The following is a 13,113-nucleotide window of genomic DNA, read 5'->3' as shown; positions in this document are numbered from 1 at the left end:
TCAACGAATGAAGCCAGAATCTGGCTACAGATACTTTCCAGTTGTGGAGAACGGCGATACACAATAATGGCGTTGCACAAGAGATGAGTGGACAGATTGTTTTTTTTTATTAGAATGTTAACACACAAAATGCAATTAAACAATGAAAAGACGCGCCCAGATGTTGGACACAGTTTTTTATGAATCAAGGAACACTGCGACTTGCATGAGGACAATTAGAAAGCTCAGGTGTCTCTCTGGAAACCTTTAAGAATAGTTCTATAAATAGCAGCTGTGACTTAATTTGATGGAAAATCACCAGCAACACTTGTTTGTCTGCATGTGTGTTGACGGGTGGACTCTGAGGGGCGATCACAGGCACGGTGGTTCCAATCTCAGGAGACCTCAAGAGGGAAATCAAGTTTCCCAGTTCGTTCTGTATCAGGCAAGGACACAACATGCGCATTTGTTCTATCGCTGTGTTTGAGTTTCGGCAGTGAGTTCAAGACATGACATCCCATCCACCAATAATTCTAGTTCATGTTTTGCAGAACATGCTTAAATCCATCACCGTCAGTGACTCCAGTTATCATGATATTGTAGCACTTTGAAGAAGCCTTGCATTTGAAAGTGAGATGGGTGAAGCAATTTATTCTTCGAAAGTCAAAGTTTAGAAAACTGCAGGAAAAACGACCGAGTGGGTTCACTCAGCTTCTCAGTCTTCGTCATCTGAGCTCTCTGCCACGCGGCTCGCTTGTTCAGCGTAGTCAAAGACGGGAAAGCGGATGGGGAGGTCTCCCCACTTGGTGCATTTGCTTATCTTCTTTTCGTTGAAAGTCACCACAAAGTTTTTCACATGGAGACTCGGACAATCGATCCCACGGTAGAGCATCATGGAACCCCATCTCTGGGAAGGGAAATCAGGGGCGGTAAGGTGGTATGTGTACACAGAGCGTTCAGCTCTGATTTCATTTGAATGGAAAATGGCAAACGAAGAAGAGGTATTAGTCAGTCATGGCCTGAAGTGAAAAACACATAGGGAGTCATCTGGTTGTAGTTATATCTCATGTGATGCACTGACTCATTGTCGTTCCAACTTATTTGGGTGTGTTCGGTTTTTGTACCCAACGTTGTTCTGTTTAAAAAGACAGCTGCACACCGCCAGTCTTCCTGATTGTTGACGTGAAAGTAGTATTAACCCTCTCATCTAACCGTTAGCAAAAAAGCAAATAAGTACATTTTCCAAACTGTCACCATTAGAGAAAGACATCTTTCTCAAGTACATTTACCTGGCCGCAGTCCTTGCATGCTATGTAGAAATTGGTCTCATAATCTAGAAACCGCTCTTGCAGGGATGGGTTTTCTCTCTCGATGAAAAGTTGTCTGTAGAAGAGAAAGAGCGGAAACCGCGTTACCACCACTGTGTCGGACAGTTTTTACATCACGGAACGATGCGGTTCGTACTTGAACTCGGGTGTGACGTTGACTCTGTGCATGTCTTCGATGATCTGGATGTCATTGCCGGTGCAGACGTGTTTGCTGCAGCTTCGGCAGCTGAACTTCACTTCGCCCTTGAGGTCCTGCATGTTTTTCTTCTTCTTCTTAGTCATTCTCACTTTCCCCTCCATTATGGCCTGCAACTGAAACTCCAAGATCTGAGGAAAAGGATAGTAGAAAAACGAAAAGAAAAAATCAACCCGAGTGCTCTTATTGGAATGTAACTTGCAGTGTGAAGAGAACGTACCCGTTTGTCATAGTCCGCCTGATCTAAGGCTCGGATGTTGGTAATGGCTTTGTTCATCATAGTGATACGGAACTCATTGACGCGCTCCTTCTCTGCTACCCCAGAGTTCTTCACCTCGACCAGAGTGTAGCTGCTGTCCTCGGCTCTTCCTCTGCCTTGGGCCTGCAAAAGTGGATCGCAGTCAATGGTTACTATTTTCCCAGTAACCCATATGCATAGTGATGTCTATGGTGTCATTGGACAACCGACATCACTGACCTGAATCATAGCGATCTCATTGGTCACGAGGCCATAGCGGATGACAAAATTGCACGCCGCTATGTCCAAACCCTCCTCTGCAACCGTGGTCGCAATCAGCAAGTTGACTTTGCCATTGCGGAATTTGTTCAGCACGTCCCTTGACTCGGCCTGATGAATGACAAGTTTGAGGTTAATGGCGATTTCAACTTTGCAGTTTGCTGAATGCTAACGTGCTGCAGTTGGCGAAATGCGCACTCACGGTGGTCATCGGTTTAACAACGCTTTGGTCTCCTCCTCCAATCAGATAGGAGGCTTTCACTCCAATGTCAGCAAACTTTGGGTTTTCCTGAATCCACTGACTTAGGGCGATGGCGCTGCGACGTGTTTTGGTGAAGATGATCCCTCTGGCCGCCTCCCTGCTGCTGAACTCGTGAAGAATTTTACTCCTTAGTTTTGACAGGCTGTCATTTTCATACTCTGGCATTTCCGCAAGTCTCTGCAGCTCTTCCCTGTTCTCTGCAAGACACCACATTTCAAAGCATTGATGTAAAGGAACTTGGTAAATACATTGATCCATGAAAATACTACCACGTGTAGGTGTTCAGGAGTTTAGCGTCCAGTCTTATTGCCTTTGGGTTACGAGGCAAACCTTCAGAATCGTGCACATGTAAACCACGACTCGTCTTATATTTACTGATAGTAGAGTGGTGTTGATATTTTAGCCAGCTACTCCAATTCCAGGCAAGAAAGAATATACACTTAATGACTTAAAATGTCGAAACAGTTTTGACGACAAGTCACTGGGGCTTATTCCCAACACCCAAATACCTTTAAACAAATTGAAGAGGAATTTCTCAGTATCTGTGATCTTTATCACATGCTCCTCGTCCGGAGTCGTTTTCTTCTTTAACTCCTCCTCGTGGTATGTGTTCAGGAAGCTGAAGGCGTCACGCATGCGGATGGTGTTGCTGAGATTCAGGCCCTCGTTGTACTGTCGAAGGTGCTCAGAGCAAACTCGCACCTTCTGATTTTCCTCTGTTGCAGCTAGAACGGATTGAGACTGGTTTTAGATACAAGAAGTCGAGCAGCTTCATTTGAAAAGAGATTCGGGATAAAGGAATCCCTGAATGGGACCATAACAAACTAGGCCCACCTATTCGCTCTCTTAGAACAACCCACTGCTCATAATTCTGAGAGCCAAAGTCAGAAGTGGGGCTCAGCTCGGCATGTGTATGAATGGCATTCATGATGTTCTTGATTACGTTACCGAAGGGATCCTAAAACGGACACAGAGGGACAACACTGTTATTAGCTATTCCTCAAAGAGAGAAACTATGAAAAAAAGCTGCCGTCAGGGTACGCTGCTACATTTTGTTTTACCTCTTTTCTGTCTTCAACAGTTTTAATGAGTTTCCTTGGCTCCCTTTGGTACTGCCCAAGGTCCTTCGTCATGATCCTGTGAGCATCCAAGTTTGCACAAATCTATGAAAAAGACACACGTTATTTTTTAACTGGCTGCACGCCATTTCTGCATGTGAAGCACAGTCGAGCAGAAGCCAGAAGGCTGTTTTCAATTTTTGACTTTTTTTTGGGGGACGGGAGAACTTTATGGCCGCGTGGAACATTTGCAACCGCCTCGGCTGGATGAACAGCTTTCCCGATGACTAAAGCAGAGAAACGTCAAGACCTAGATGAGCGAAAGATGAGTGTGAAGCTAAACGAAGGACAATTATTGTGCTAATTTTCACATGTGAATATCTGTGTGAACTTAATTAAAGCTCCTGTGTGATTCTCATGGCGTTAACCTTGAGCGTGTTATATCAGCTTGCGTTACACTACCAGGTACGTGCCCTTTGCTTTTGTCTACCCGGGTGTGGGCAGGGAAGTCGAGAATGGCACTTACGCGGAGTATGTGGTCCTCAGCTTTCCCGATTTTTGAGGCCCCCCCGACACCGGGTGAGGCAGTCAGGCCCAGGATCTGAGGGAGGGGCATCGGAACTTTCTGCTCTTTCTCCAGCCTTCGGTTTTTGTGCTTCTGCGCCAGATAGCGCATCATTATGTGGTTGTAGACTCCACCCTTCTGTGTGTGGTGACACTCGTCTATTACGATCAGCGACAGATCTGCACCGAGAGAAGACGGGGCGGCCAGACACATAAATGCACGTGTTGCAGAGTAACAAAAGGAGGTTGAGTCATAAAAAGGCAGGAGGGTGACGATAAAGAGATTGAGAGACTCTTTGGTAAGAATATCGTCAGGGCATCATTACTACTTGCTTTGTCCAAACAATAACATTTCTGCAAGTCCAACTGTATTATTACCAGCCAGTGACTAGCTATTCCTCAACCAGAGCAGGGACATCTTTATGGCATTTATATGTATTTCTTGAATGGATAGAGGTGGTTTTAACTCACAGGTTATAGTCTGTGAGAGAGATCCTCACACACATACCAGCACTTGGCAGGGGAGTCAGCAGATTCAGCCACACAACAACATATGCTAGAAAAATGTCCAAAATAGCTTCAACTCTCATTACTTATTTTTTTATTTTACAAAGGTCTGAATGAGGTGTATTGTAATCATTCACGCGAAAAAGTTTAACCATTGATACAAATGTGTCCCCGGCGGGGGAGAAGGGAATGGAGGAGTGGCAGCTCGATGTTCTGTGGGTGATAGAAGGTCTCATGTGAATTTGATCAGCCGCACACTGATGGGTTGAACAGACGTGTGGCCTGGAAGGCAGGAGGTAGAAAAAAAAAGAAAAGAAAAAAGGACACGCTCTCAGGCGTTTCAACAAACAGCATATGTTCCACTGAGGTGGCTATTCCACCTTGGACTGGTGAGTGCCAACAATAGTGAAAAGCAGAGCCGGAAGACTTTGACAAGATCTTGTCAGGTATCATCAGGGGAGATGTTATGAGTCCGGTGGGTGGCTTCTATTCCAAAACCTGTCAGTGTCTGTGGTTTAAGCCTGAACAGATTTCAACTAAAGGTTTTTGAATCCCTTTAAAAATAAAACAAAAAAACATTTTTATTTTCAGTTTTGATTCCGGTCCATTTTGGAGCAGTGAGCTGGTTTAAGGGTACTACTGAGCAAAGGAAATGTTTTGGACATATCTGCATTAGTTTCTTCCCGCTTTTGGAAAAACGACATTGCAAAAACGTACCGCTCAAGTTCACCCCTTCATCCTCTCCTTTGTTCGACCTCTCCAAGAAATTCTCAAGGATCTGGGCTGTGCAGATGATGACGTCGCTATTTTTCACGATGTCTGTGAATGAGATTTTGAGCTGGCAGTCTCCACTCACTCTCTCCACGTTGTAAGTGGACTTCAAATATGGCAAGAACTCTGCAGAGTAATGCTGCTCAACCAGAGGAACCTGCAAGACACCAGAGAACATTCAGTGCTACGACATATTTGCATAATTTCTACCAATAGAAAGCTCTTATAGGGTCTTTTTGTTTATTTAACAACAACGTTTTTTGTGCCGGGATGTAAACACTTTTATCGTTGGCAGAAGTTTCTCCTGCTTCTGCTGAAAAGTGACTTGTTATTATTCTGTTCACATGTGAACCACTGTGATCGTTTTTAGTCACATTAAATCACTATTTCTAAAGAAATACAACATGGATTAAGCAGAGGTCTTTCTCCAGTGCAGAGCAGATCACATGCAGACCAAATGGGACCAAATTGCAGGGGAAAGTCTAAACCGTATAGCATGTAATTTGTGACGAGCTCACCCACATGTTCAAACGGAGTGGAAGAATGTTTGGGGGTTTTTTCGAGTTGAAAAGCAGACCAGCAGGTCAGCATAGTGGTGCGAAGCCAAGCGGGTTTTCTAGTCAAGTCGTTGTACCTTGTTCACCAGAATGACCACTTTCCCTGCTCGCCCCTCTGCCCTCCTGCCGTCCAGATGTTTTTTTGTAACATAAACTGCAACTCTGGTTTTACCACTTCCTGTCGGGAGGCATATGATGATGTTTTTCCCCTCCAAGGCAGGACTAGCAACGTCCATCTGATAATCTCGAAGAACAATATCAGCTTTTTCTGGGCCTCCGTCAGCCGCTCCCGAATCTGTAACGCAGAGCAGACGGACAGAAGTTCTAGTCACACAATTACAGGCATGACGAGCAGGCAACAACTGCGCTTGTCATTGTGTGTGGTTTTGGTCTCGCGGTGGAATGTTTCCTGAAGGCTGCTACCAAAAATGAAAAACACATTTTTAAGAATAGATTTCATGGATCGAGCTCTCCTCTTAAAAGATGAACACAGAGCATTCCGACTTTCCCGACAGCGGATTTAAAACGAGAATCAAAACATAATTAACGACAGAACACCTATAAAAAGACATGCCTTGTGTACAGTAGTCAATATGTGAACATTTTCATTTAATAAATAATTTTAGTCAAATAAAGATTTCTTAGTCTTAGTCATCTGCTTGTCATTTTGATTTTCTCAAATTGTTTTGATTCACTTCCAGTAACATATCCCTGTTTGTGGTGGCATTTTCTCTTATTTTTCTGTTTGCAAGGACAGAAAACCTTCTAGGATTTTCTCCAGTCAGACCTGAAGTCGCTGGCGGGCTGCGACTCATTTGCTCTGTCTAGGCCGGGGATGCAACGCACACGCAGTGGATGGACCCCCTCCCTCCCCGCTACCTTCAGCTGGAGGTTCTACTTTTCCCCCAGGTTATGAGTTCAATCCCCCGGAAAGCTTTTTTTCCCCCTCTGTGCAGACAGCTTTTAATTTTCCCTCTCAGACGTGATATGCCAGAGGTTAAAGGGCTGTTTCAGGGACTTAAATAGAAGTAAATACATGTCTATGCCGACGGCACAGTGAACAATCTTACATGTAATAATGTTTGTATAATCCATGCAAACTGGCTAACCAGCCCGTTTAATGACATTAACCTTCCTGCATTTCTTCATATCGTGTAATTATTTCCACTTCCACGATAGTTTTCCCAAAAGCCCTCCTCTATTACGCAAACACAGTGTTGTAAAGGCACTTCATAAGAGCACAATGCATTGACAGATAATGCAATAGCATTTGAGACAACCAAACCAAATGGCGCATACCATAAGTCTATGGGTGCAATGGAAGGCCACACTGCCAAGCAACTTGAATTCAACTTTTCCTTCACGTTGCTTTCTAGTATGCCAATATGGCAGCATGTGTTTTTCATTTGAAGTGCTGGCTAAGCTTTGTCCTCTTTGACCTCTGTGTGGTCCATCATGGTACACACATGGAACCTATTCTTTGGTGTTAGGCAGCAAAAAAAAGTTCCACTTTCAGCACATTCCAAACACACTCATTCCGCTTTCACGGCACTAAAAGGCATCGGCGCATCCAGTGCACATTTCTGGTCCCAGGACTTGAGTTTGTTTTTTCAGTGGGACCAGAACAAGCTTTTTAGATTACTAACATACTTTGAGTGTTTGAACAGTATTAACTACTGTAGGGTGAGTGATGGTGCATCAGTCCCACCTGGTTGTGAGGGCTTGAAACTTTTTGAGAGTTCACTGGATTCAGTCGGAGCTCCTCCATACAGGTCTGAAAAGATAGTTCAAGTTCTAGTTTAGCACAACGGTTTATAAAACTGCGATGAAATGCAGCAGTCCTGGCCCTTGAAACTATGAAAGAAAGACACAGCTCATACTGAGATACTGCGTGAACTAAGCTCTGATAATCACTGTCACTGTCTTAGACTCTCTGTTGTAAATAGCACAAACCAAAATGAGGAAAGTGTACCCCTGGTGGTTTCTAAGCATCCAGATAGTTGCAGATCCAGATAGTAGATAGACGTCGGAGTTATTCATGAGAATACAAAGGCCCGCTTAGCCTTGAAATTCTATAAAACATTGTATCAAGCGCATTTTAACTAGTAACACATACATTTTATGATTTGGGTAAACTGACCCATAAAATGCCCGCTGTACAGTATGTAAGTTTAGACTCCTCCTTTTCACTTGATCAATATAAATATAAAGGCTACTGAACCAGGACGGCTGCCAGCTGTTTACGCCTGACATCTGAAGATGTTCTACAGATTGTTGAGCAAAGGTGTCGCGCAAGACCTGTTTCACCCTGAGGCTCCTCCGCAAAGGTGATGTCCATTAACTGCAGGCTACCGCAGCGTTCAGCGGCCGCCGGGGCGTCCGTTTCCATGGCTTCATCCTTCGCCGAAGGCAGCTTATCCTCCGAGCCTAATGAGCAATAAACAAATGAAGCTTGAAGCAGTTAATTGAATCAACAATCTCCACCAAACATCGATACATTCACTGGTGACTGTCCCTTGGCTGGAGGGGGGGAGGAGGGTAGGTCACCTGTCTTGTCAGAGTCAGGTGGCCCTCCAGTCAGCTCGTACAGGTACTGGTGTTCAGTTTTACGCAGAATCTCGAGAAAGTCAGAAAACCATCCAGGCCGACCTCTCACGATACGTCTGAGAAGTTCCCGGGCTCCGCTCCCGTTTCCTTGGTTTGCAGTTGAAGTTCTAATCTGCAGCATGATCACAACAATCGACTGGTTTTATGATATGACATTGAGGGCACCTTGCAACAGATGAGTAGCCTTGCACCTGTCTGCCATCTTGTGGTCAATCACCGCCGATACAACTTCCAGGCAAATGTGGGACAAGAAAAACAACCCACAACTTTTTTCTTTTTCAAGGCTGCACACCGGTGCTGTGACAATGTTGTGCTTTATATTGCATTTCTCTCCACAATAAAATACGATCGGCGCACTCACGATCTCGTCGTCGTCCTGGTTGATGAGGCCTTGCGAGAAACATTCGTGGCACACGACGTCAGTTTTCATGTCCACCAGACTCGGAGAGAGCAACTCCACCAGCTTGACACAGTAATCGTTCTCTGCCTCCACCTCGGGTTCAGGCGGAGTCTGTATGTAGTCGGCGGCGGACTCGCAGCCCGAGTGCAGCAGCGCGTCTACGAACGCGCGGAACCAGCCGGCGGCGCGCGGCTTCTTCAGGACCGCGGAGATGAGGTCTCCCGCGGCCGCGGAGTCGCCGTCGGTGGCCGCCCTCTGTCTGATCCGCTCCTTCAGGCCGGGTTCGAGGGAGTGCATGTGATCCAGAACCCGGTTCACCGCTATGAGCCGCCGAATCCTCGGCGTGAAGCTTTCGATGAGGCGCTCCTTCACTTCGTCGCTCTCGGACTCCATGGCAGGCTACGACCGATCCCCGGTCAGCTCCGGGGCCCGGTGGACGGTGTTCGGTGTTCGGTGTCTACACGGCGGCTCCAGCGACTCTGGGTATAAAAAAAGAGATGATTCATTCTATCTAGGTTTTGCTTTCGTTTTCTCATAAACTGTCGGGATCTTCAACGACCGTATGAAATCCACTATCTACCGGTAGGTGTCAGGATTGCATCGGTATAGTTTCCAATAATATGTCTCTTGATAGGAAATGTCTAAGGGAATTTATGGATGTCTTTCAATTTGTACAGTGTCACATAATAATAACTGCTCTTCATACATAGTTGTTTAAAGGGGTGTTGCATTGTTTATTATTATTATTAGAATAACATGTCAGGAACTTTGTTCAAAGGTGAGTAGAATGACACTTAGTTAAAAGCCCAACACACCAAGTCCATTCCCACTGTTGATCTGCATATTGTGAGTCTCCAAGGAACTTTGTGTGTGACCTTTCTCGCAAAACCTTTGACCTGACCTAGTCCACGGCGGCCATAAGGTGTTTTCGCAGCTGGAATCCATTTTTTGCCTTTATTGATCATTTGTTGTCTGTCAAAACATGGTTGCCTGGGTCACGGGTGTCTCCCTGCGACATCTGTTTCCTACTGAGATTCCTTTTGCAAGGGGGGGGTCTTCTGTTTGAACAACACAACCCTCTCCCTAAAAGCTCCTGTTCTCCCCAAAAACCTTTGTCAACTCCTGGTCCAGGATCTGCCTCTTTTCAGCTGAATTGAATAATTTGACTTCTGTCTGTACTTATGGCTTGTGTTGATGATTCCTGTATTCTTTATTATGTTTCTATATTCTAGTTAGTAATAAATACTTAATCACAAGCAAGTTTAAGATACTTTTGATTTCTCACAAGGGTTTAATCCACAACTTTCCACCACACACACTGGTGTTTTTTCTACCATGTTGCTCCTGCAAAGGTGCAGGCACAGTTTTTTCCTTTGGTATCATTGGTACATTGAATAACTGCCGGGCCTCACCTGTCATGTAATACATTAATTCAATAGCTTTTGCACCTTTAGAGAATAAATAGTATAGTAATTTGTATTTGCATTGTTAGTACACCATTATGGACGTATAAAGAGAAAGACAAAACTAGAAGTGTGTTTTCATTTATTGCTCCCACAGCTTCAAAACAAACATCTACTACTGTTTTTCTAATGAGTTTTTCATATAATTTACTCAGTAAAAAAAAGTATTTTTTTTTACATCATGCAACGTGATGTATCTTCTAACAATTGTCGAAGACTATTTTGAATTAAATGTACATTGCCAACACAATATGCTTCAATGATGTTATGTTAAGTTATACATGACGATGCTAACTTTGCTTCTGGATTTGTTGTATAGGCACAAAACCCTCTCTTGGGCCTGTTTATGGGGAATTGCTCATTTCCTCTTCCCCTCTCTCCCCTCCCATTTTCCCTCACACCCTTTATGTGCATCCTAAAAAGAGACAAACATAATGACATCATCTTACATTGTAATGTGCTACTTTGGGCTCAAAATCAGTGCAAAACAGTAAATATATTAATAGAAAACACATGCACAGCCATGTAGAAACTCCTACATCATACTTGGTTGTCAGAATCCTAGCTCTGAGATAACAGCCGAATGCTTGTAAATCTGCATGTTATGATACCCGACAAGCACGTATGGTGCGTTCTGTTGGCCTAATGTCGTGCACTTCAGTGTCGCACAATAATAATGCACATTGTTTTAAGAAGAAAAGAACCGTTTACTTGATAATGAACTATGTACTGCAGTGCAATTTTCCATAACCCCTGAGTCACACCAGAGAAGACAGGCATACGACTATGGATAAGAAAACTGTTCTCACACCTTTGGAACAATGCTGTGTTACATTAACAGTTATCTGTTCATATGCAGGTCCTCCAAGTGGTAGAGTTTGTGTACGCATCAAACGGAGGCTTTATACTAAAAAGGAAAAACAGGACACACCAGGTTCCTCAGTGACTGTTGAGGGTGTAAATGTAGCCAACATCCCAGCAGAGGATGTTCACCCTGTGTGCTCCGACCTATCGCCTTATAAGCGCCTCGAAGGCGGGTGCCAGGCAAACGGTTCAGCTGGAAGAAGAATGGCTTTTCTCATGCTTTACGTTTTCACCCAGTACGCTTATGAAGGCGATGGGGAGCGGTGTCCAAGCTTTGGCTCACATTCTGGCTTCCAAGTCTCAGCTTGGACTTGAAAGCTGCTGGCAGAATCTGGTGACAGTAGTTGGCTGCCTCCATCGCTCCATACAAAGGTCACCATCTCAATGTCTCAAGGTGTCCAGCACAAGGTGTCCATCTCATGGCCTCCATCACAAGGTCTCCATCTCAGGCTCTCCATCTCAAGGTCACCATCTTATGGTCACCATCTCATGGTCTCCATCTCAGGGTTTCCATTAATGGTCTCCATCTCAGGGTCTCCATCTCTAGGTCACCATCTCATGGTCTCCATTTTAGGGTCTCCATTTTAGGGTCTCCATCTGAAGGTCTCCATCTCAAGGTCACCATCTCATGGTCTCCATCTCAAGGTCACCATCTCAAGGTCTCCATCTCAATGTCTCCATCACAAGGTCTCCATAAACTGAAGCCCAGGAAGATCAGTTGCATTTGCGTTCTCCAGGGCCATTTTTTCACTGAGTGGTACCTGCTCTCTGTTATCGGGAGAAAATCTTCCCCTCTTCTTACTCAAACTTAAACGAAAGGGTGATAAAAAGCCAGAAAAGCTGTTTTAACTATGCCTAATGCATTTAGCAATTTTGTACCTTTCTTTGGTCTATTTTTAGATGTTGCCAAGCATTTTCAGCTGCTACAGGAACCTTATCTGGGGATGACGAGGAGCAGTTAGCTCGACATCTCTCTTTCTCTCTTCCTGGGGACCACGCATTAAGTGCAAACCCAATTTGATACTGAATGTGTGGTGTTCACTCTCTTGCCTACTCAGTCTAGGCCAGTATGACCAATCATGTGTTGGAACATAACAAGTTGAGTCACGAAAAATAGCTGCAGAGTCCATTAGAGCCCATTGGAGAACAAAGAGGATTGAAAGAGAATGTTGATTAGGAATTCTTGTGTTGGTTCTATCACAACCAGGTGGAAGTATTAAACCAGCATTCCTGTTGAACTTAGTCAGAAGGCTGGCGACTTAGTAAATGGGGAAGTGCCTTCCTTCGATAGGGTCACTCTCGGTTACGTTAAATAGATTTATTTTCCGATTGGTTGGGAATCTACTTGTGTATTCCAATATAAATCTGATGCCTAAAGGGTCCGTCAGAGAGCTTCATTGTTAATAAAACTGCTGTTACAATATGTAACCATTGTTATTCCACTGAAAACTGCAGTAAACAGTTAAACACACTGTTACTGTAACTGCAGCAACAGTATTGTTTTCACATGCATGATGAAAAAAAAGAACATCTTATACTATTACCAAGCCAATACAAATGAACAATACAGATCTCTGTGTCGGCATGCCGATAAAAAGCCGCTACTTAAACAGTAATTACAGCAATCCAACCCAGATATTAGAACACGTTTTGCTGGAAGGTTTATGACCTCGGAAACTCTGAGTCTGACACGGGTCTATTGAGTCCAGTGGTGTTCAGGTTGCAGTCAGAAGGGGCTGGGGAGGAAGAGGAGGATGTGGAAGATGTTTCGGGTGGAAGATGGATCAGTGCAGACTGTTGATACCCTCTGATCGGTTGTTGCGGCACTGAATGTCTCTGTACAAGCAGTGCTGTAAGGCTGCCCTCGATGGGGGCATTCACGTTGGCCAAGCTCGACAGAGAGTCTTTGGATTCCTCAATGGCCTCCAGTTTTGGATTGGCGCCCTAAGAAGAAGGGTGCCGGAATGTATTTATTAAAAAAAATGAACCAGGTTTATTCATGCAACCAATACATTTTGTTTTCATTCAAAACTTTCTCCC

The 13,113-nt window shown here is 44.4% G+C and overlaps 2 protein-coding genes across 2 annotated transcripts in view; both read right to left on the bottom strand.

The window, feature by feature from the left end:
• Positions 1-84: 84 nt before the first annotated feature.
• ifih1 (interferon induced with helicase C domain 1) lies at positions 85-10,446 on the bottom strand. Its single transcript, XM_040200667.2, has 16 exons — positions 8,708-10,446; positions 8,287-8,458; positions 8,038-8,166; positions 7,448-7,513; positions 5,817-6,034; positions 5,129-5,339; positions 3,867-4,084; positions 3,344-3,445; positions 3,117-3,240; positions 2,792-3,007; positions 2,223-2,479; positions 1,982-2,131; positions 1,724-1,885; positions 1,444-1,634; positions 1,269-1,362; positions 85-886 (listed from the first exon to the last, which is right to left on the bottom strand). The coding sequence occupies exons 1-16, from the start codon at positions 9,137-9,139 to the stop codon at positions 695-697; spliced, it is 2,934 nt and encodes a 977-aa protein (XP_040056601.2). The 5' UTR covers positions 9,140-10,446; the 3' UTR covers positions 85-694.
• kcnh7b (potassium channel, voltage gated eag related subfamily H, member 7b) overlaps positions 10,275-13,113 on the bottom strand; it is a 28,860-nt gene continuing 26,021 nt past the window's right edge. Inside the window, exon 15 of the mRNA XM_040200662.2 lies at positions 10,275-13,017. Within this exon, the coding sequence (XP_040056596.1) occupies positions 12,736-13,017 (282 nt within the window). The 3' untranslated portion in view covers positions 10,275-12,735. The remainder of the gene's footprint in view (positions 13,018-13,113) is intronic.

The sequence above is a fragment of the Gasterosteus aculeatus genome, chromosome 16 (genome assembly GCF_964276395.1).
Source record: "Gasterosteus aculeatus chromosome 16, fGasAcu3.hap1.1, whole genome shotgun sequence".
In the NCBI taxonomy this organism is placed as follows: domain Eukaryota; kingdom Metazoa; phylum Chordata; class Actinopteri; order Perciformes; family Gasterosteidae; genus Gasterosteus; species Gasterosteus aculeatus.
The sequence above is the reverse complement of the archived record's forward strand: the minus strand, read 5'-3'. Positions and strand labels throughout refer to the sequence as shown.

Excerpts from the sequence above, each read along its gene's own strand:
- ifih1 (XM_040200667.2), bottom strand. The coding sequence starts at position 9,139 with ATGGAGTCCGAGAGCGACGAAGTGAAGGAGCGCCTCATCGAAAGCTTC. Across the intron at positions 3,241-3,343 it reads CTGTTGAAGACAGAAAAGAG|GATCCCTTCGGTAACGTAAT; the intron begins GTAAAACAAAAT and ends TGTCCGTTTTAG. Across the intron at positions 887-1,268 it reads CATGCAAGGACTGCGGCCAG|AGATGGGGTTCCATGATGCT; the intron begins GTAAATGTACTT and ends TTCCCTTCCCAG.